The 23,900-nt window shown below is 45.4% G+C and overlaps 1 protein-coding gene across 3 annotated transcripts in view; it reads left to right on the forward strand.

Moving 5' to 3' along the window:
* The first annotated feature begins 3,098 nt into the window (after nucleotides 1-3,098).
* The window catches only part of SIDT1 (SID1 transmembrane family member 1), a 50,605-nt gene continuing 29,803 nt past the window's right edge, over nucleotides 3,099-23,900 (forward strand). For 2 of the 3 annotated variants that reach the window (XM_038133743.1, XM_038133753.1), the window contains exons 1-8: nucleotides 3,099-3,733; nucleotides 17,305-17,426; nucleotides 18,384-18,554; nucleotides 18,760-18,805; nucleotides 21,324-21,425; nucleotides 22,176-22,259; nucleotides 22,386-22,479; nucleotides 23,692-23,763. In XM_038133743.1, coding sequence (XP_037989671.1) covers nucleotides 3,548-3,733; nucleotides 17,305-17,426; nucleotides 18,384-18,554; nucleotides 18,760-18,805; nucleotides 21,324-21,425; nucleotides 22,176-22,259; nucleotides 22,386-22,479; nucleotides 23,692-23,763 — 877 coding nt within the window. In that variant the 5' untranslated portion in view covers nucleotides 3,099-3,547. The remainder of the gene's footprint in view (nucleotides 3,734-17,304; nucleotides 17,427-18,383; nucleotides 18,555-18,759; nucleotides 18,806-21,323; nucleotides 21,426-22,175; nucleotides 22,260-22,385; nucleotides 22,480-23,691; nucleotides 23,764-23,900) is intronic. The other variant, XM_038133735.1, reaches the window with a different exon arrangement.

The following is a 23,900-nucleotide window of genomic DNA, read 5'->3' on the forward strand; positions in this document are numbered from 1 at the left end:
TTGGTTAGTATGATTTAGGGAATTCCTGTGTAATATATCCTCTATCACGGATATTTTTGCAGCCATGGTTACCAGGGGGAATGTAGTTTCTTTACTGGTTTGGGATTTTTTTGTTATTTTGTTCCCAACAGCAATGAGATTTTCTGCTTTTGTGCTATAGAGAAAAAAAAATCAACAAAAAACTCAAAACCACACTCTTGTGAGCCTCATCCAGCACAGTTCCTCCTTCTCTTGAGACACCCTCAACCCTGGGCTTTATTTATACTGGAAAAATGAGTCCTTTTACTAAATACACACCCTCCTCACAGCCAGAGACAAGGGCCCCAAGATCATCATCCCCTTTTTTTGAGGTTTGGCACCCTGGGCTCATAGGCAGCCTAGAAACAGCCCAGCTGAGGGCTACCCCTCTTCCCTCCAGTGACTTTGGCATCAGAGCTGTGGGGAGGCTCCAGCGAGGGCTCTCTTCGCCCTCACAAGGCAGCTGCCTTTCAGGTGAGGCTCTGGTCCTTGGCTCTGCTTGAGCTGGAGCTACAGCCATGTGACAGCCCTGTCTGTATCCCTTTGGCCCGGACCTGCTGACCAGCTTCCAGTCCTCAGGTCTGCCTCACTGTTGGGGACTTGCCTGCTGTTGATGGGACTGTGTCTGTCCCTGACTGCCATCACCAGACCTGAGTCACTAACTATGTTGACCTTAGACCTGTCCCATCGCTATTGACTTGTCCACCAATCTGGACTCTGCTGATTCCATATCCAGGCCCGTCCTGCTTGTTTTGCTCAGATCCTGTGAGATGGAGCCCTGGCTGGTGAGGTCCCTCCTCTGCCCCTCTCTCCCCACTCTGTGTTGTGGCACTCAGATCCCCGTCCCTTACGGAGCATCTGGCCCTTGCTGGCTCCTGATGCCAGACAACTGTGGCATACAAAAGAAAAGATCACTTCCACTGACTCTGACCCATGGTGTATCTGGATGAGAATACTGTCTCTTAGAGGGATTGGTTCTTTCTTCCAAAGTACATGCTGCCCTTCAAGAACAAGATCCAGCTGTAATGAAAAGGAAAAATGGGCTACTCATCTTTATCAAAGGGTCTGAGTGAAGTGTTATAAGTCAGCCAACCTCCATTTGTTATCTGGAAAAGTAATGAAACAAGCTGTTCAGCAATCAGTGTGCGAGCAACTAAATAACAGTAAAGTGATGAGCAGCAGGCACTCTGCATTTGTCCAAAACAAATAACGTCAAACTAACCTAATTTATTTCTTTGCCGAGATAGCTGACTTATTAAGTGCTGAAAGGAATAGGTGAAATATGTTTTGACTCCTTAGGGCTTTTGACATTATCTTGACCACCACTCTCATAAAGGCAAATCGGCCTCAGATGGTATTAACATGAGAAGAGTGTGTGATTAAAAAGCAATTCCCAAACTGGTGCAGTGGATATTTTCCTATCGATGGGAAGGTATATCATACGAAGAGATCTGATCTGTCTGCTAGGATTGTTTGCTTTCATTAGCAAATTGAATGGTGGAGTTGACCTTTGACTTCAAACTTCTACAAGTAACACCAAGTCAGTACCGCACCTTGGAGGCAAAGATTTGAACAAAGGTTTACCATTGCTAAATCACAGAAAGAGCCTCAAAACAGTGAGATGAAATTAGGATAAGAACAATGTATGACACTTAGAAAACTTGAACTCTCAAATTAAAAATGAGGGAAAATGTGTAGTCTTTGGTAAGATACCATAATGTACATCTAATCAGGGAAAGCACTTGAAGAATAACGTAACTCCGCATTGGAAAATGTGGACTATATGAAGAGCCATTTTTTTCCCACAAAACCAACACAACTAGAGAGGGACAATGCAGTGATATCCCAATCTGAAATATGCGTGACACCAAATGACGCAAAAATTATTTGGTTTGCAGAACACCATCTTTGTGCCATCGGTCACATTGCTCTGAAGAACCAGGCATGGCCCTTAGGTACCTTACCTCTTCTTCTTGCCTGAAGTCTCCTGTCTGGGAGAAGATGACTCTCCTGGTGTCCTCCCTCCAGCACATGCAAGAGGGCTGCTGGCCCTGGCAGAGGGACCTGTGCGTCTGCAGACAGCAGTGGTGAGGAAGGAGCTGTAGGGCTCAGGAGCCTTGGACTCTGCAGGGTGGGGAGGGGAAGCCACAGGTCTCCCAGTGCCACCACTGTTTGAAGTCCGCAGGACAGGTCACTCCATGTCCTGTTAAGAGGCACGACTGAGTCATGAAGTCTCTGTCTGCAGAGCATGATATTCCAGGCTGAAAGACAAAATCTTTCTCTTGGGTTCTCCATCTTCCAGCAGACCACAAATGGTTTATTTTACCCTTAATGATTCTTCTTGGGACTCTGACAAAAGGCAGGGTGACTTGAACCCTGCTTCGAGACGAACAGAACTGACTGACAATTGTATCCTTTTTTCTCTTGGCAGAAATCACACAAGGGCCCAGAGATCAAAATGGCAGCACAAGGCATGCTGGCTTGTTTTGCTGAGCTTTGCAACTTTTCCTCCAAAGACAACAAGTGACTCCCCAGGAAATCTCTCAGCCTTGAAAACAAAACGTACAACTTGTGTAAAGCTTCTGGGACTAGAGTCGCTGCAGTTGGAGACTGCAGGCTGACTTTATAAAACTGTGGCTCCTGAAAGTTTATCCTCAGCCTGAAAAACCCTTCTGATTGCTTTTTAAGTAACACTCAATTTTCTCTGACTTTAAAGTGCATCCCTATACCACGGGATTTGATGCATTTCCTAGGTGTGTTTTCAACAGAAGACCATAGGAGCATTAAGCTGTGAGAGAGAGATCCCTTCCCTTTCCATAGCCCAACAGTATCGCTCTCATCTTGCTGAAAAGGTCAAGAGCATCACAGCATTATTTGTAGCCAGGTCCATGGATTACACAAAAAAAACATGCAGCAAGCCATTTTCAGATTAATGAAATTACATTTGCTGCTGCCTTCCACACCTTTAGGCTTTAGGACGAGAGCATTTATCCCAAAGTTATGAAAAGCCAAAAATAAAGGTTAGGGAGCGCCCCATACAGGACTGCAAGTGAGACCTGCAGCTCCAGCAAGCCGGCAGAATATGGAGCGAGGACGCCCCTAATGGGGTGGGCAGGGAATGTTGAAGCCCTGCAGACGCTGATCCCCACGTGCCTGACGATGCCAGCGTGTCCCTACGCTCACGGCACGGCTCCCCAAGGGAAAAAACTCCCTGACAATCGGCTGCCAAGCCGGCCTCAGAATTTGGGGCCGGTCACAGAGAGGAGACCCTCCTCCCCTGGGCTGGCCAGCCCGCCGGCCGGCCTCCCTTCCCCTCCCCTCCCCGCCCCGCCGGCCGGCGGAGGGTCCTTCCCCGGGGAAAGTTGCTCGGCGTCCCCCGGGCGAGGGGCGGGGGTGTGCGGCGCTGCTCCCGCCGCCTCTCGCCCGTGTCGCCGAGCTATTTATTTAAATCGCAGATAAAGCGCCTCGCCGCCCGCCCTGCCGGGGACACGCAGTCCGAGCGCCCGGCGGGGTGGGCAGGAAGGAGTCCATGGCCGGGAGGGCAGCCCCGGCCCCCGGGGCTCTGCTTTGCGCCCTGCTCTGCGCGGCGGCGGCGGCGGGGGGCGGCCCCGGGGACAACCCCGCTCCCGGCGCCTTCGGCCACGTCTACCGGGGCGCCGTGAACATCAGCTCGGAGCGGGTCTACGCCTTCGCCTACCGCAGCGAGCCCGGGCAGGTAGGAGCGACCCGCGGCGCGCCAGGGTCCCCGCGGCGGGGCGAGCACCGCGCCCCCCTCACCCTCTCGGCTGGGGGGTGTGTGCCCGGGAGGGACCGGCGCCGCTGCGGCTCCGCCGCTGTGCGGGAGCGGGCCGGGCTCTCCCTCTGTCCTGCCCGCATCCTCCCGCCGCCGCGGTGGTCGGGAGCCGCAGTGCACCTGCGGGCTCCTTTCACCTTCCCCGGCGCGGACAGGGCTCCCCGGGGCTGCCGGCTCGGAGAGTGGCGGTGTCCCAGGGGCTGCGGGGTGGGCAGGTGGAATGGTGCCCCCCACCGCCAAAGGGGGGTTTGATACCCAGCAGTTCTAGCAGCAGAATGCGTTTGGAATCCAGAAGAGAGTTGTGAGGATAATAGTAGTACATTAAAAATTATGTTTAAAAAACAACACAAAACCTACAAAAAGCCAAACTACCAAAAAAAGAAAAGAAAAAGTGTATTCGTGTGTACACTTAATAAGCCTTCTTAAATGCCGTTTTCCCCACTGTGCATTATTTCCTTAGGATCAGGGTGCTCTTCCCTGATAGCCCGGGAGGTGAGGCAGGGCTGTGCAGGAGAGGTGTGTCGTGAGTAGGCTGCAGGGCAGGGTGGCCAGGGCACCACATGGCTGTTTGATGGTGGAAAGAAACCTGTCCTTAATATGTACCCAGCTATTGCGGATTTCCCCCCTCCCCACTTTTTGTGTCGTGTTTATCTCAAGTAGCTAAGTGGTGCTTTGGAAACTCTGCCTGTCCCCCCCCCCCATTGTTGGATTGGGTGTTAATTTTGGGTGTTAATTGCTGAGTGAGATGCTCTGATGTACCAAAAGATGGTGAACTAGGTAGATGACTCTTCCCTCCTGTCCTCAGTTGCACAGAACAATAGAGAATGGAAACCATGGCTTTTTCCCACACTGTATACTATGTAATAAAATGCACCTGGTATTTATGGGCCAGCAGTTGGGTGTCTGGGCTATGATGCAACTGAGCCCAGCCTTACTTAACTGTTGGGTGTCACTAATGATCTCAGGAGGTCTCACCCAAAAGCACACTTTGGGCTTCAGCCTCCTTTTGGAAGGTGGATGAGGTGTAAGTTAGGTTTCTTCAGGTGTTACAAGTATTGGGTATTACGATGAGGGCCTATTGGCAGTCCAGATGTTTGTGGCTTGTTAGCAGAGACAGCACGAATACTGACTTTAGTTAAAATTAATCTGGTTCCTTCAATTTAATGTGCTCTTTGAAGCCATGTGTTTTTTTGCTGGACACCTCTGGAAAAAAAGCTTTCTCTCCTGGGAAGCTACAGTGAAAGCACAGTGGGAGGAAGCACATGGGTGCTCAGGGGTGTTTGCAGGTACCGAAATGCAGCTTCTAGGCTACTTCTAGACACTAAACTCTTCCTGTGGCTATGAAGTACAGAATGCTCAGTACAGACTACTTACTGCCTTACTTAAGCCGGAGCTTTAGTGCACTAATCTCCGTGGTCTTCTATGCTGGAACATAGAAGTCTCTGCAGAGATAGGGTCAAGAGCATATCTAAGAAGAGAAAATTCAGGTTTGAGATTTAATATTTTTTTCAATGCAGAACTCACCAAGGACTGCCATGAGTATGCTTAGAGGGCCATGCAACCAGCTCCTGCTAGGAAAAGTGTTTGGAAGATAAAAACTCTTTAAATAAAGATGGAATTTCATAGGAAATTTTCTGATGAGGGATGCCTGGAACAGGTTCTGATGGTAGAGGAGGCTCCAGAGAGACTTTATTATGGCCTTTCAGTACAAAAAAGCTTATATAATGATCAAGAAAAGCTTTCTACAGCATAATGACAGGACAAGGAGCACCAGTTTTGAACTGGTGAAAGTGTTGATTTGGGTAGGACATAAGGAAGAATTTTTTTTGTGGTGAGGCACTGGAACAGGTTGTCCAGAGAAGTTGTGGATACACATCACTGGGAGTGTTCATAGTCAGATTGGATGGGGCTTTGAGCAACCTGATCTAGTGAAGATATCTCCCTGCCCATGGCAGGATGTTTGCACTAGATGATCTCTGAAGATGATCTTCCAATTCTGTGATTTGTCACTGAGCTCCTCAGGTGCCATTTCTGAGATGAACCGGTGGCAGCTGGCAAGAAGGTGGCTGACCTAGTTGGGGTGATGGCTGTGGCTGTGTGCAGCCCTGCTGTGTTTCCTAGCTGCAGCCCTGAACCCATGAGAAGCAAACATGACTGGATCTCCCCTTGCTGGCGTGGTCAAAGGTTGAGCTGTCTTGGTGTTCCTGTGTCTCCCTGTTGTTGAGAATTGCTCAAGATTTAGAAACTTGGTAGTGGAAACGTTGGCTTTAATCACCAAGTTCTTGTGGGTAGGGTTTTCTTATGCAAAAGTTGGGAAGATGTTTGGGGAGATGCTGTCTTTTTGGTGTTGGGTCTTACGAAGGAGTGCAAGTCCTGCAAAAACTCAGTGTATTCGTCATTGCCTTTTGCTACAGTCTTGAGCTCCTAGTGAGGGAATACCAGCCAGTGTTTGCCAGTTGCCTGCCACTTGTGAGCTCTCTGCTCTTCCTGGTCTTTTTTGGTCTCTTCCTGTCTCTGTGCTGATGGCAGTTTAGCCAGAAGCCTCTGATAACTCAAGGCAGATACCACATAGGCAATTAACCTGAGTTACAGAAAAGTTAATTGAATAAAAAGAGCATTCCCCATATGGAAGGGCTGCAGTGGATGAGTTTAATTGCTTCCCCCTCTGAAACAAAGTCAGGTCTGGAGTGATCTGGCTCTGAAAACAGGAATTTGTTTTCACGATGCTGTAAATTCTGCTGTTTTCCCCTCTGCTGCTCTCTCTCACGAGGCCAGATCTACAAAGCAAGGGAAAACCTGGGAACAAGGACAAAATGTGAGGGTTGGCTTGTGATCCATCAACCCTCTGTAAATTTTCTGGTTACTGATGTGCTATGGGTGCACAGGCACATCTGAAAATGCAGCTGAATAGAGCAGTGCTTGAATGATGGATGTGAGAAAGGAGGGAACAAGACCTTTTCTCCTGTTTGGTGCTTTAGAGATTTGCTGCTTTCTGAAAAGTGTTGTGCTTGCCTGATCTCAGAGGATGTTCTTCATCCACATGATCATCCTCTCTCCTTGAGACATGGAAATGCATGTGAGACGGGAGGGCAAAAAAGAGTGCCATGAGAGTATTCACATGCAGATAGATACAAGGTGAAGAAATTACAACTCAGGGCTCTGCAGCAGAGCTGCTTTGAGACATGTGGCTTCCTTTCTGTACAACTTGTGGGTAAAATGAAAATGATGATACATATGTGAATCAAACCACCTAGCTGAAACTTCTGTGTGTAAAACATCTCTGTCTGTGGAGGGGGAAATGCCTTCCTATGTGCTGTGCAGAAACACTTGTCTTGAGGCAGAAGAGCTGACAGTATTTTATGTACTAGGATTTAGGCTTTAATTGTGAGGTGGAAATGCGAAGGCAAAGCTGTGCTGCGGAGAAGCACAGCCACCTCTGCTTAGTCTTACTGCTAAGATTACAGGAGTACTCTTACTGCTTTTTGAATTCTCTCTTTTTCCTTCTAGCTGCCCTTTGAAATTTCCCCCCTGTACAGGTGTTTGTTTAATTTTTAACTCCAAGTGTAAAAAAAATAGTAATAAACCAAACTGTGTCACTTGCTGCTATGCCCTCATGATCTAACACCAAAGGTAGATGTGCACTGTTAGAAGTCTGGTGAACAATTAGTTGAGCAAACAGGGTTGTTTTATTTTAGGATTATTTACACTCAGACATCCAGGATGGGGGTAAAAAACAAGCACACTCAATCCACATGTTCATCATGTCCCTGCTTGGGAGGGAGAAAGATAGGAGACCTTTGCTGATTTGCTGGAACTGCATGTGCAGTGCGTTCCTGCTCAGAAGACTGAAAAAGTGCTGTAGAATGTTTCTGCTGGATTTACCACTGACTGGAGAAGGCTTTATGTGACTAGTAAGAGAACCTGCTTAGTTCTATGTTTGCAGTAATACCAGAGTTTTCAAAAAGAATACTCTGTGTGTGTGTGTGAGTACTGATGGAATTCAAATTGAATGAGACTTTCCACCACTGTAGGATCTGGCAGTTGCTAATGGTTAATTTGCTGAAAACACAAATTGTACTAATATTGTGCAGGTTGGTATGTCCTGTACCAAATTGTAAGCAGTCCAGGAGAATATCATGAGAAAGAAGACATCCGAAGTTCTTTTTCCTCATTGGAGCTCAGGTCAGCTGAATATATGATTTGGGAAATACTTGCACTATATTTAGAAAACCAAGTATCTCTGAAGAGATCAAGTTTCCAACTTTCCATTTGTAGGCAAAGCTGCTGCAATCCAGACACAGTTCTTGGACGTTCATGCAGTACATGTTGGTTGCGAGGAGCGCCGAAGCTGAGCAGTGGGCTGCACCTATTTTAAGAGAAAAGTGGGTGCTATTTCCCTCCTCCTCCTTTGCCAGGACTAGGAACAGAGAGCCCCAGTCCCAGTTCCCATATGGCCCAACTTACCATAAATTGTGATTGACAGTTGATTAATCTGTGGCTTCTCTGCTGAGCAATTGTGCAGTGTGAGGATGTGTAGCCCTGTAGTGAGTGTCTTGTCTGTGAAGTGTGTCTGAGGAGTGATGGGTAAAAAATTACCTTCAGTCAATGAGAGGCTGTGTGCTACCAGGGAGGATTGCTACCATCACTACCCTTCGTTTTTTCAGAGTTGCAGATGGGAAAAAGTTGATTGCCCTAAAGGAAGAGCGGTTTCAACACTAGCAAGAAGATCAGAAGTCCTCCAATTACATGCGTTAAATTTTGGGACCAAGTGCCTTTTCCAGCCAAAGAGCACAATGCATTTGTGTTCCTCTGACCTCTAGTGAATCGATCTCATTTCCAAGGTGTGGATGGTAGTTGCACTTGCTTTCCTTTAGGCAAGGAGCCAGAACCCGTATGTTCCTCTGGAATTGTGTGATGACTCACACAATTGCTCAGACTAAAGCCATATGTCCTAGGTGCAGGAAGACTCCTTGATCTGCTACACAGGGCAGCCTGGTTTAATAAGTGGCAGTGATCAAATCTGTGTTTGCTGTTCTCTGCTGTTTGACATACTAGTGTAGGTTTCACTCCAGCAGCATCCATGTCTATTATAACAACTTTAAGAGCAATTTTTTCACCTCTTGCTTCTGAGCTGGCTTTGGGTTACCCATGTAGGAACCTTCAGGCTAAACTACCTTGAAGTATTCCCGTGGTGTCCTGCACACATTCTCCATAATGTTAGTCTTGGCTCCAGCCCAGTAGTCCATGGCTACACCATGCACGCAATAAAACTTTTGGAGAAGGCTGAGCCTGAGCTATACTGAGGACAACAGACTGAGTTCTGTCTTTCCTTAATGCTGAATGGAAGCCCACCAGTTTAGCCACAAAGATGCGGGTAAAAATCAAAGAAATTGGGAAGATTGCAAATGCTTGCATGATAAGATCATCTGATGTCGGTAGAGCTGCTGTTATTACAGGGTCTCCGGGGCTGAACACTATTGCTCTTTGGTTGCTGGCTCTAGTCTGTTCACCACAGGACCCTGGAAGAACTTCAGCACACCATTTCTGGAACCTAATAGTAAATGTCTTATGTGACAGGAATGTAGGCACGATGTCAAATAAAAAAAAAAAAAATCAAAGCAAATTATAGTATATGATGTCTGAAGCCAAGCAAGGTTCAACAGAATCCCTTTGGAGTAACTTTTGTGTATATAATTTATATTTCTTAAAGAAAACAGCCAACCCTAGGAGGTGACAGTGTAGGCAGTGTAGAGCACACAGCACTTGGAATGTGCTTGCTGCTTCTCAGTGGGTTCTCTTGAACACTCCTCACCCTGCCTAGGGTCACACAAAAAGCTTTTGCTTACAGGGGAAAACAAAAGTAAACTATGAGAGAAATTGCATGGGGATCTACTAAAAACTCAAACTTGACTGTTGTTTTTTGCATCAGAAAATACAGTCTTGAAAACTCTGACAAAAGTGGGATATCTTAGGTGAAAGAACAGTGTGGGACATGGCTTCGCTTTGGGATAGAAGCAGCTGAGATCCCCTCAAATTATTCTTTATCTTTCTAGGATTTTGCACTCTGCAGGTTTCCCTACCTCAGAGGCAAAAAGAGGCTATCTTGACAGAGGCTATCAGTTTGCAGGCTTTAGGGGAAAAAACTGAAAGCTGCTCTGGTTTCTTGCAGGGTAGCTGGCAGACCTTCAGATGATGACTGTGGTGCTGGCAAGAATTTTATTTTTATTTCTAATGTGTAAGCTAATGCTGTCAAGCTTGATAGCTTGTCCTTGAACTAAAGAATCTCTTTTGAATTTGAATGTTTTTCTAAATCTTAGTCATTCTGTTCTTGTTAGGCTGTCATGTTTAAAATCAAAGCTGATCAGGTTTTGTTGTTCCCTCCTCAGCCTCAAGATGTTTAGATTAAAAAAGAAAACAAATTCTGCATGAGAGGAACTTCATCAAAATGCCTCTCCTCCTTGGAAAGAGTTTGAACTCTTTCCAAGAACAGTGCAGCAATTTATTATACATTTGCATTGTAAGTAGAGGCTGAAATGTCCTCAAATAACTTGTGCAGAAGTTGTTGGTAGGGAGGTAGGCTTTTTCTGTACAGACCTCATCTGCTATTTCAGGGGATATTTAAGGAATCGAAGTGCTGACTGTACAAGGTGTGTTGCAAGGGTGTGCCATCTGCTCAGTTTGAAAATATAGTTTAGTACATTTGCATAAGCAAACATAATTTTGTGCTGTGTGCACTTGGAGAACCACAGAGGGTCTCAGAAACAGTCTTCCTTACTTTTTACACTGATGTTTTTCTTTGAGCATAGAAATAGCTACTTCAGAGTAGTTTAAAATAAATGGAAAATGGTTTTAAAAAAAGACATCGTGCATTACAAGACATAATTCAATCCACATCCAAAGTGTTGAACTTGTTCACATACTGAAGTGAAGAACTTGGGAGCCAAGAAAGAACCAGGTATCTAAGTTCTGACAGCAATCCCTGGAGTTACTGCCAGGAGCTTGGAGTTACACAGTTAGAATTTGGAAAGGTTATATACCGTTTTGTTTCAAGGGTTGGCCTGGCCCAGAGTTCCAGCTGCTGTGGTTTAGGAAGATGCAATTATTGCAGAGTAGTTTGTTCCTTAACTGACTGTTCAAAATAGGATTTTTTATTTTCAATGTCTTTCCTGAAGTCTGAGGGTGTTCAGAAACAACAACCTACTTCATCCAGCATAGCAACTCCCAGTTTCTCCTTCTGGCTGTCCTGGAGACTCCCTGACGACTTTGGTTAGAGGACAAAATTTCAATAATGGAAAAAGATAAATATTATCATGTTTTATATTTGTCTTACTTCCATTTATGCTTCACAGATACTGTTGCAAACAAGTGAACTCATGGGAAAGTCCATGGCAGACTGTAAATCCACACAGCACATTTGCACAGAGTGAAACATTTAAACGAAAAATAATAATCCCGGAGCAGTTACGTTAATGTGTCCGAGGCTGTGTGCTTGATACACCCAGAGTCTGTCTCTTCATTTATGCTGCTTCAGGTATTTAATACTTCTGGCAGAAATGCTGGAAGAAAACTCTGGGCCAAGGTTATTTGACAGATTGCTTTTGGCAATTAAGTCTTATTGACATTGGAGCGCCGAGACAGAGAAAGGCTGAAAGGGAATGATCCTCTGAGCTCCACTTATTTAGTTGTCAGCCAGGAGTGGTGCTCACATCTCCTGAGATGGCAGAAAAGAGATCCTCTAAAATCTGTCACTGTCTCAACTATTTTCCTTCTGGTTCTCAGCTTCCCCTATTGCCTCGTCAGTGGGAAGATCAGCAGAGCTGGGTGCTGATGGGGTATTCATTCACTGCCTCGGTTGCTCTGGTTCATCTGTCTCAATCCTTACTTCACTTAATTTCAGGGTTTATATAAAAATGAAGCACCTATTTCTCGTGCAACAGCCAGCAGCAGCAGTTCAGTGCCTTTTGCACACGTGTCCTGTGCTGAGACCTTTCGTTGTGAGCAGCAGTCTGTGTTTGCCTGCCGGATGTGTTCCCTGCCCATGGGCTTGGCCCGGTGCCTTGGCAGGCCCACGACCAAGCGCTTCGCAACACGGGCTGGTAATCCCAACAGGCTGGCAAGGAGTGGCTGGCGTGTGGGTGCGGCGGAGAGCACGGTGGAGCCCTGGTGTGACTCAAAGGCTTTGCTTAGCAAGAGCTTTTGGAAAGGAATCTATGGTAAAGCCCTTGAAAACCTTTGCTTACAGCACAAAGTGTTGTTGCAACCTCCTGCCTTCCCCTTAAATTCACATCCCCGCAGTCTTAAGATGATGTGTAATCTCTGTGGCAAGTGCAGATTTAATAATCAGTCCAAGGATTCTTTCATGTCAAGAAGAGCCTGGTTTATTTTGCTTAATGTTTGCAGCCATGTTGGTTCTGTTCAGCTGTGCAAATATGGGGCCAGCTCCTTCTGCCTGTTACCATCTAGAGAATGGAATTCAGTTGTACTTTTTTTCCTTTCTTTTCTTCCCTCCCCCTATCTCCATGGTGGGGGTGAAACTGAAGTACAAATATTTGTCTTTCCTGGTCTAACACGTTTTTATGCAGAGCTGAGAGCTCTCTCTTTATTCAGCTGTCTTACTGCTCTGTCCACCTTGAAACACAGGAGAAACTTCAAGGTCAGTCATCTGAGAAACAAGACTGTCATGAGCCTGGCTGGTGAATCGCCCCTGCTCATGGCAGAGCCTTGGCGCTGGGAAGGAATGTGAGGAGCAGAAGTCTCTGGGGCAGTCCTGGCCCTGCCTCAGCCCCGCAGCACAAAAGACAGCAGTATGGTTATTGCTGACAAATATTTGTGCAGGGCCTGCCTTGTCTGAGTGAGCATTTGATACACAAGTTTGGTTCTCAAGGTGAGGGTTTCAGCTTGGAAAGGTGCAGATGAAGTCTAGCACTGTATTATAATCCCAATAGAGCCAGCCTCCTACTGGGAGTGTACAAGGAAAGGGAAGGTGCAACTAGTGGGGTTGGCAATGATCTGCTACAAAATGAAGTCCCTCAGCCGTGCTGGCAATACAGGAGTGACAACAGCCTGGTTGACCCTGTTTCTGCCCAGGCAAAACTTCCTCCTCATCTCACCAGTGCTAGGTGAGTGGGGATGGATGCAGAGGAGGCTCAGAGTCTTTGTGATGATTATAATTTTAAATTAAAACACTGCTTTTTCATTGGATTTCCTCTTGTCTCCACATAAAGTTTTTTGTTGGAAGGGGGAGGTATGTGTGATGGGAGCAGTGGTTCTGTAGCAGGGAAGGGTTCTTGGGTTAGAACTGCTTGTTTTTAAAATTAAATAACCTTTGGAAAGGTGTAAAGGGGGAGGCATGTTTGAAGTAAATAAATCACTTCTTTTTCTTCACCTCCTGCTTTTTTTCACTCTTCTAAAAATATTTTGCTGAAGGCAAATGCCAAATGACTTTCAAAGGGAAAGATGGGATTACTAGCACTGGCTCAATAGTGAATTCATTAAATCTGTAACATGAAACTGTATATGTTGTCTATATCTAGGCAAGAGAATCTAGGAGCAAAGCATGGATTACAAGTTCAAGGCAGGTCAAATAGAAGAAGGCCTAAAAAAATCATAAACATCCATTCATAAGTGTTACTTTTTTATGCCTGTCCCTTGTGATGCTCCTGCTAGACAGTTCATCCTGCCAGGGAAAATGTCTTTCTCCAAGACACTAATTAGGGTTCCTTCTCATCTGTAGCACTAAATTGGAGAGTGAGTGACAACAGATGAAGAGAAGCCCTGGTTGCACTTAAATGGTAATTCTTTCTGCAGTTTCCCAAGCTTCCTCATAATTGCACCTACGTTTTGCTGGACTTATGCCCAAGCTTATTTCCAAGTCATCGACCATTAATTGGGAACTTCTTGTGCAGGTTTGGCCAGAAGGAAAATCCCTCCTGTTTTATTGCAGTGTTTGGCAGAAATAGCTGTTGTATAAGAAAGATGCCCATCAACCAAAGCTGTTGGGAGCTGCTGCTGTATCCCTGTGATCCTGTGAGGGGAGAGCAAAACTGCACCCTGGGATGGGGATCTGGCCCCTCACTGGAAGTGCAAGATCTGCCCACAAGAGGCCCTGTGTTGCTGTGGTGATGGCAGCAGGATATGTAACTAGATGGACTGGAACCTCAATTGCCGTCTGTCCAGCTTCTTAATCACCCTGTTTGTTTCCTGAACTTTATAATAAGGATATTGATGGGGTTAGACTCAGTGTGGTGCTCCAGATTGATCTGGGTATCTGCAAATGTGGGAGGAGCAGAGGTTTTCATTGCAATTGAATTGTTGGTGTATTGAGGTGAAATTTAAATTACATTGGGATCTTCTTAACGAGCTGCTCTGTAAGTGTTGCTTCTGACTTTCTGATGTTCCTCTCCGTTTGAGGCACCCTGTTTGGATGTGGCCTGGGAAGCAGCTTTGCCTGTGTAGAGTGCAGAGAGAAAGATGAGAGGGAGAAAGAAGTGTAGTGGGATCCCATCTGTGAGCCCATACTTAGGCCATAGCTGATCCTGCCTTGATGCATCTTGGTGTTGCTCCAGATATTATCAGACCAAAAAGAGCTCATGGCACCTGAATATGGACTTTTAGGGGAGCAGGGCAAAGAGGCTATAACCAGCTGTAACAGAGAGCAAATACAGAGTGCTGAGCACAGTAAGGATGTAGAGAAGTCATTATGGTAGTAATAAGGCATATACCAGTTTTCTTTGGGTAATTACTTAGATTTAAAAGAGTATTGAGTCTTGAGACTCTTATCTCCCTCTCCTGATATTCCTGTTTCCTACACATACTATAAGATAATGGAATCAGCAGGAAAGCTGAATAAATGTTGTAGGTGGTGTATAATCAGCTTAGTTTTGTGGAGAGAGAAAAACCAAATGAGGGGTCTGTCTGCTGGATCACAGCAGAGGGAAGGGACTTTCTCCCACTTCTTGGGCTTTCCTCTGTCAGAAAATTAATTACCAATGCTTTTGTTTCCCTTCCCTTGCGCTTCTCTAGAATAGATGGGAAACTTTCTTTTCTTACTGAGGATGATAAATCACTGTAACAGGTCTCCCAGAGAGGTTATGGAGTCTCCATCCATGGTTAGCTGGCTCTGGGTGATCCTGCTTGTGCCCAGTTCTGGTCTCCCCAGTATAAGGAAGGTATGGACTTGCTGGAGTGAGTCCAATGCAGAGCCACAAAGCTGATGAAGGCACTGGAATACTTCTCCCATAAGGAGAGGGCTGGGAGGGAATTGTACTCATTTAATGTACACATACTTGTGTACAAATAAAAAAACCTGACTATCTGCAATATATGCATAACTCATGTCCTGGGTTATGGTCTGTATTTGTGAAGTCAATGGAGAAGATAATTTCCCAATTTCTGGCTTGTATTTATGGATAGTTAAGGATGCATAAGCCAGTAGTGATATTTGCTGTGAATTTGATGTGAGCTCCCCATTGCATTGAGCTGATGTGCTGAGCCCTGGAGGGTTCACAGAGTCATGTCCAGCCTGAGGCAAGCGAGAATCACTTCACCTGTGGAGATGGGCTTGCTTGAACTGTTTCACGGGCAAAAAGCTGCTGGACAAACAGCTGGTAGCTGAAATGTGTCCTTTCTGCAGTGATAGTTGTTTTCCCCATGGGTGGAGAATTGTTCCATGTCCTTGCAGGAGACTGGCTTGACCGTTGTGTGTTCGTGCTCCTCACATTTGTTTTCTTGTTCAGTTCCAGTTGCTTCATTCATGTCCTCATTCCCTGTCACAGCAAACACCAGGAAACAAGCAGCAGCTTCTTTAGCCCAGTCCCTGTGTTTCAAGTCAATGTATGCTGGCTCGGCTCTCTCAGGGCAGCTGCAGGGACTAAGGAAGCCACCAAGTTGTCTTCCAATGGTGCTGTGGTGACACCCTTCAGGTGTTCCTTGTGTGTTTTGCTTTGTGGTGCTGTTTTTCTTAACTTTGTTTTAGCACTTTTTGGTGAAATATACTTGGAAACAAAATTGCATATGTAGTTCTTGTGACTGGAATGAAGAACAGGAAAGCAGGCCAAAAGAGCTTTGCAAAGGTTTAGAAGCCAGAAGGCAATGAGAAAAGATTCTAATGTCTGCCCTTCTGTTTCAAGGGAGTTTTAATTAAATTATTTGGCTTTTTTTTTTTGTTGAAGACCTAATTCTTTTAGGAATTGCTGGCTGTCACCTCTGTATTATGATGATAATGTCAGGAAAACTGATGATTATGGCTTTCAGGAAGGTGTTTTGTTCTACTAGATTCAGCTCCCATGTGAGCCTATAATCACCAAACAAGAATAAAGAGGAAATTTTCTTTGACTTGGAATTGCATATGTAAGTAATTTCTCTGAAACTGGTGTCCTCAGGGTAAGAATGAGTTGCTGTCTCTGATAATGCTCCTTCTTCTATCTTGCTAATTCTGTATGTTCTTCTCAGAAGGTGCTACCTCCTTGTACCTTTACTCTTCTTGGAGGGTGTAAAATCAGAATATCTGTGAGAAGTCTTTTACTGATCTAGTAAGAGTCCATTATAATCTTTCAGGATGTGGCAGATTTAAAATGTTATTAATTAATTAAAATATTATCTACTTAATATGTTTTCATTATTTCAAGGCCTCTAGTTGAGATGGACTGTTTCTTATCATATGATGAGTTATGCACTCTTGTATTTTTTATTCTTCGTCAATTCTGGAGAGGGAGCTGAAGGGATGCTGTTTTCAAATGGAAATTGTGTTATTTCCATGTGGTACAGACAAACTTCTTGCTTCTCAACTATTGAACTGAGGGTGTGTTACACCACAGCTGTCCTACCTCTGCAACCATGTGGTGGCAAGTGATAATGTAAGGAGAAATTTCAATTGCTGGTGCAGTGGGCTGCATTAAAACACTTCTCACAAGCAGCCTTTCTTGTCCACTTGAGGGCAGTCAGCAGTGTATTCCTTTCTTGTTAGATGGGATTATGGGGGGGGTCATATTGGAATTGTTTATATGAGAGCCAGCTGCTAATCTGATTTTTCATCCTTGGCTCTTGATATCATCTTTGCGACTTTCCCAGTAATGTTGATTGAGTTGGGCACATTAAGAGTCTGGCAAAAAAAATTGTTAGTTGCAGCTTTGAGTCTTTGTCTTGTGTGTCCACGTCTGCTTGCTTAATTTTTGTAAGATAAATTATGTAGGTTGTTCCCAACAGAAGCTACTGAACTCTCTTATGTAGTCTGCATTTGTATCCACTTGTATCTTGTCTGACAGTCACCTCTGACCTGGGCACAGGGCTGTGATTCTGGACCTCAGCATGAGCAGAGAGGCACTTCTGTAAAGGACTTCTGGATCTGAATAGTTGGTCTAGTGATAAACACTGCTGATCTCCCTGTGCATATTGTCAGTACCTAGGTCAGACTGAGGAAGGGGGAAATGCTTCTTCCACCTAGATTTGGAGCTGCCTTGTTCTCTACCTTCAGCTTATGCTCTCTTTTCCCACAGGTAGATGCAGTGCGGGTGTACGTGAACAGCAGCTCCGAGAACCTCCAGTACCCCGTCCTGTTTGTAGTCCGCCAGCAGAAGGGAGTGCTCTCATGGCAGGTCCCACTGATTTTTCGAGGCCTGTAAGTACTGGAGGCTCATCTTTGTGACACACTCCTCTACCAGCCTCCCTCACCTGCTACGTCTTGTAACCTGTGTACACTGCAGGGCTTGGTTGGTCCTTGCTCACTGCCAGCTGGGTGTAGGAAGAGCAGGATTTGATAGATAACTTCTCATTTGGCAGCCTGCTCTTGGCTCTTAGCTTCTCAGATATGGGCACTGAGTACCAGGAGGCTTGTCTGCAGGGATTGATTTGCCTGTGGCACCAGTCACTGAATCTACCACACATCGTTGCTGTCATTCCACAGTTGCCTGCCGTGTGTGCAGGTAGTTGGCTGGGGATAGGGTTTGAACAGACTCTTGAAAGAGCACCATAGCTTCTGTGTAACAGTGCATTTGGGGAAAAAGAGCTTCTGTTTCTCACCTCAGGAACATCTAAGTTAAGTTTATTCTAAGGGGTGGTTGTTTTGGGGCTGCTTCTTTATGAAAGCAATACTGCTTTGTATCTTCATTAACCCCAGTGCTCGGTGGGCTGCAAATAGAGAGTTTTCAGGCACCTTAGACCGTTTCACATGTGAAGCTTCATCCTGTGACTGATTCCTGGTGCCAGCAGCAGATATCCTGCAGTATTTTGCCTGATGCAGGTGATGGGTACAGCAGTGGCTCTCAGTGCTCCCTTTGCCTCCACTAAATGGCAGATGTTAGAAATCCACAGCTGTCGTGGGCATCCCCGAGGGAAGTGAAATGTTGAGGATGACCAATCCCTTGGGCAGATTGCAAGAGGCAACAGAGGTGGAGCTTGAATGCTGAATAAAAGAGTAAATGCTTTTGGCCTTTTAGATGAGAATTTCAGTTATGCAAACAGAGGCAAAATGATGCCGTTCTTAGTAGTGCTGAAAAGCTTTTTAACTGTTCTGTCTTTCTCTCTCTCTCTCTTTCCTATCCAACTTTCTCTTCCCTCCTATCCCTGGCTGTTGTAGCTATCAGAGGACCTACAATTACCAAGAAGTGAGTCGAACCCTCTGTCCGTCTGAGCCAACACCTGAAACAAGACCCTCTGACCAAATTATATTTGTAGATGTCGCTTCCATGGCACCGTTCAATATTGCATATGAGCTGCTAGTCACCAGGCTGGAGAACTTCCAACTTGAGTAAGCTGGGATGTGAGAATACAAATGCAATTTCTTCTTGTATAAGTTGAACATCACTTAAGGGACTTGGTCCAGCTGCCTACTCTTCCTTTATTTTTCTTTCCAAGGGGGGGAAAAGAAATTCTTTTGTTTAATCTGAGGGTGCTTTGGGTGTGTTCCAGCTCTAAAAGTTTTAGACTTCAACATTCTGGCATTTGTTTTTTAGGACCAACAAAGCCTTTAACTTCACTGCCAGTCCTTCCCAGCCCCAGGTAAGGAGGAATCCTGTGTAGACTGTTTGTATGTCTTACCACATCCAAGTGGTTGATGTGATCTTAGATCTTTCTATATGAAGTTCAGAGTTATATATACATACAGAGCTATCTATCTATCTATCTATCTATATATATACATACTATATATATATACACACAGTACAGAATCTAGAAAATATGAAAGCTAAAAAACTTAAGGCATCAATGTGTCTTTTAGTTCAGAAGGAGGCACATATGACCAGTACCTCCAGCTGAACAGCTTTGCTTAGAGCCCTGCAGATAAAAATCCCCTCTTGAATGAAAATGCTGTTGGCAGTAACTGTAGAGATACAGGAACTTGTAGAGCTCGGAGGGTGTGTGATTTACCCAGGCTTCCGGGACTCTGTTTTTGTTGTTGCTTTCACTGTTAATAACACCATTTAATTTTAGGTTTTGTATTACCAGGCATCCTAGCTAATCCTTTTTGCTGACAAATGTCTTAATCTGGTTTGCAGATTCATGCAGTGTTCTATAGTATAGAAGCGTAGGGAATGATGGTGACTCTTTGTAAGCACTCATTACTTAGGGTTTTGTGATTTGAATATAGAGTGTTTAGGATATGAAATTAACTTTGTGACTGTGGTCTGATTTTTTTTTTGTCACAATTCATAATGTGAGATTTATGACTTTTAATTAATAACCAGGTATAGTAGTAGAAGACTCTTTAATTGGTATAATGCTGAGGTTTTTGTAAATCAAAGTATTAAGCAGTCTATAGGGGGAAGAAAAAAAAGATGATTTAAAACCTAGATGGGTGTTGTAAAAAGACATAACAACTGAAGGAGATGTTGTCTGGAGCCCAGCTTGTGCCTGAGGGCAGAAGCAGAAATTGGATATGCTTGTATAGGTGAGAAGTGTTGGCTGGACATGTTTTTAACACTTGCAATGTGTGCACCAGAGAACTGATGGCCTCAATGCCCTTGTGTTCATTCTGTACCTTGGTGCAAGCATGGCTTAGAGGAAATTATAGAAGAGCCCTTCTAAAGGTGGTCTTCCACCTAAAAAGTGGTCCTCATCCCCTTAAAACTTTCCAAGGGGAAAAAGTGCCCCTGGGAAACCAAGGACCTCAGTCTGCCCGTGTCCTTGCTTGGTGCAAATAAAACATGCTCTACTAAGGAAACTGGCTTGGTGAGTTTGCACTTCTTAGGGACTTGTGGTTGGAGCCAGACTCCTTCAGCAGGGAAGGGACTCTGCTTGGGGAGGGGTGGTGAGGTTAAATGCTTTAGTAGAAATGGACAACTTGGAAAAGGCCTGGGTGGTTTCCTGCTTGTCCCTGCCCTCCCACTTTGGGGCTGTAATTTCTGGGATTGGCATGGGGGAAGAGAAACAAGAAGCAGCTAGCCCTTGCTCAGCACTAAAATTTATGTGACAGAAAGGGAGCTCTACACTTGAGAAAGTCTCAGGTGATGGTTTTGAGCAGGGGTAGTGGTAGCTTCCAGTGTGGCAGCAATGGCTGCTGGTGACCAGCAGGCCGTATGGAAGGGAGGAAGGTGGCAGGTGGCACTCCTCAGCCTTGTGTCCCTCTGAGGGGGTGTGAGGTGCCCATCAGCCCCTCATGGTAGCTGTGGCTTGGAGCCTGAGCTCTCCGGGTCTGGCATCCAAGCGGGATGATGGGAGCCTTTGCAACAAGCATCCTGCTGGGGCAGGCACAGGAGCCCCACTTCTCCAGCAGCTGGCTGGGGTAGTGCATCAAACATTTTACTGGACAAATATACAAATAGTGATATTGCCTGGGACATCTTTTGCCCAGATCTGAATAAACAGCTTTTTCTAACCCCACAGACTGCCCTGTGGGCCTGCTCAATGCAGGAGATGCCATTCCTCCCCCCCCCCACCACAGGAAAAGTAGGAATATTGCCAGATATTAGTGTCTCACAAATTTTTTTAGAGTTACAGCTGAATTATTTTCAAAGCTGAAGTGCAAAAAGAAACCCCCATTATGCTTTGCCGTCAAAGCAAACAAAGAACCCCAAATCCCTCAACTAATACCAATCATTTATTTATGAAACTCTTGACAGAGTTTCAGTCATTAGACCTGATACTGTTCATGCTCTGTCTTTGAGGCATCCCATTTGAGAAAGCTCCGTGATGTTTTCCATATATAAAAGTACAGCCAGTATGGAAACATCTGGAAATTGCTCATATCAATGTAAAATGGAATGGGGTGTAAAATGAAGTCACATTAGCTTCATCAGGTGGGAAGAAGCTTAAGGGAGCAGAAGCTATGCTGTATTTTGCATGTTGAAGATGTTTGTGTCTAATAGCATACTGTGCAAGGGGGACAGTTGCCTGTATATATTTAATCTGCTCTTCTGTAGTGTAAGGTCCTAATATTTGAAATCTGATTTTTTAGGAAAGCCATCCACATCCAACCCCAAAGCCCACCTAGGACTGTTCAGGTAGCTTAGGAAGGTGTTGAAGATACTGCCAAGGGTGATTTCTGGATCATGTATCTTGTACTCTGCTTTCTCCGCAGTATTTTCTGTACAAATTTCCTCAGGATGTCGATTCAGTCATTATTAATGTGGTGTCTGATGCAGCCTACCCATGCTCAGTTGTCTCTGTCCAGGATATTGTGGTAAGTCTGAGCAGAGAAGGGTAAGGAGCTGTGTGCTGGAGCTGTGTCCAGCTGTGAGGGGTCTGGGCCCTGCAGAGGGAAAAGCCCAAGGCAGGGCTTTGCCCTGGTGGTGGTGGTGAAGGGAGCCCCTGAAAGAGGAATGAAAATTCTGTGGGAAGGAGGACAAGACAGAGATGCTGAGTTCAAGCAGCTCATACAGAGACTTTTGTTGTAAATAGGTGAACAAGCTGTTCCTTTCTAGCCTATCCATAGGGAACACATTCCACAGAGGGAATTTATGTCTCCCTTGTGAGGTTCCCTGCTGCCCTGAGATATGGGTCTGTCTCTCCATGGAGGGTGTTGGGTGGAATGTTGGTTGCTCAGGGAGGGAACAGTGCTGTTCCCTTGACTCTCCCCTGGCTCAAGGCAGCTTGGGGGAACTTCCGATTTTCAGACACGCAATGTCTTTCTTCCTTTCCAGTTTGAGTTCCTTTCTGTGTATTTCACCACCTTTCCTGGGGTGTTCCCTGTCATGGAGGTTGGCTGTTGCTTGCAGCTGGGAAGTAGCCCCATACTTGTTCTCTTTTGCCACCTCCCTGAATAATGCAGGGGGCTGCAGTATAGGAGCAGACAGAGATGCAAGATCTTCTGTTCCCTTGGATACCCCAGATGGGGCCTTTTCTTTCTGTTCTGTGCTGTGTTTTCCAGCTGGCTTCATTTGAAAATAGTTTGTATGTTGTCCCTGGTTTAACCCTTAGTTGTCTGTTTTAGTGCCCAGTGTATGACCTGGACCATAACGTGGAGTTCAATGGAGTTTATCAGTCTATGACAAAGCAGGCAGCCATAACAGTGCAGGTGAGACGCTGATTTTTGTCCCAGTGCTGTTGCCTGTGTAGCAATTAAAACCTGATCTCTGGCCTGTTGGAGGGGAGAGGCTTTGTGTCTCATGGATTTTCTGTCTTCTTCCATCCTTCTGTGCAGAGAAAAGATTTCCCAGGCGAGCAGTTCTTCGTTGTGTTCGTCATCAAGCCAGAGGATTATGCCTGTGGGGGTTCTGTGCCTTCTTCAATTCATGGTAAGTTGTTCTGGGAGGTGGATTTGATTGCTGCATCGGAGTGATGGAGCAGTGGGTGTCTTTTGGGACCTTCCTGTGGGATGCCACTGGGTGATTATGTAGATCTGTCTTATCCAGGTAGTTGTGAGGAAGAGTGAAGTATCAATTTGATATTGTTGGGCAGGTTAAAAGTCTTGATAAATGCAGGAGGTGGTTGGCTAGTACAGTGCCTGGCATTCTGGGGTAATGTGCTTTTCAGCAGCACCACTGGGACCTTAGGAGACACTGGAGTCATCCAGGCAATGCTGCTTACAGCTTTTTGTTTGGTTCTCACCTCTGCTCCCTGCTGCTGTATTATCTTCCTGGCTCCATGGAGTCTCAGTTCCTGCAGAGAGCATCTTCTCCTACTGCTATCTTGGGATCTGTGACAGCTCTGAATTTGGGGGAACAAGAAAAATTGGTAATTCTGGGAGAATAATTTTACAAAATAGTTGTTCTAGTGTCTTTTCCAACCAGAAAACACTGTATCCACTTGCTGGGCAATGGTAAAAGCAAAGTTTCCACCACTCATGTAGTGGCTGTAACTAGAGTGGGAACATTGCTATTCTCTAAGCCTCAAAGCTTCCTCCCTGTAGAAGAAGCAAGACTGCAACCAACAGATATATTGGGCTCCCTCAACAGCTTTTTACTACTCCCCTGCTACCTTTCTGCCCCAATTTTCCCACAAAAAAAAAATAACTGTGCCCTTTGGAGTGGCATTCTCTCATCCTAGTGCTGTCAGCAGAGCTGTACTGACCAGGTGTGCTAAGCCCTGCAGAAATAGATGGAGTTTCTGGAGTAGCATCCTGCGCAGAAGTGTTTTACTCACAGAGATTTGGCCAAAGGCAAAAATGGACTCCCACTACCTGTAATAAGAGAAGCTCTCCTTTGGGGATTAAATGAATAGGAGATGAGATGCCTTTGGGATTCAGACATCCAGATTTAAGCAATGTATGGAAGACTCAAGCAGGGATTTCTAGTCTGAAAAAAAGTTTGTGACCAGGGAGGAAGGGGGAAACATTTGGGAAAGGCTGTATATTGATAGATCAGAGAACATTTTAAAGCAAAGCCACCCACACATTTTAGTGAAAAGCCAGACCCTGTTGGTTTTGCAAGTTCAGAGAACCAAGATTAGTGCCAGAAATCATTGATGATGATTGTTTTTATATTTTCTGTGCACTGTGCATCTCACAGGGAATGTCAACCGTACCTGGAACCTGCAGAGGACAAAGAACCTTCAAGTGACGATTGTGCCCTCCATTAAAAGTCAGTGTCTTTGGGCAGAGCAGTGCAACTTTACAGGGGAACTTGGCAGTTCTGAGTACAGGGGTATGACTGGGCCAGCAGCCTCTGAAGGAATGCTGCAAACAGCACCAGCAAAGGAGACAAAACCACTTGGAGCC

Source organism: Motacilla alba, chromosome 1 (genome assembly GCF_015832195.1).
Source record: "Motacilla alba alba isolate MOTALB_02 chromosome 1, Motacilla_alba_V1.0_pri, whole genome shotgun sequence".
NCBI classification, from domain to species: domain Eukaryota; kingdom Metazoa; phylum Chordata; class Aves; order Passeriformes; family Motacillidae; genus Motacilla; species Motacilla alba.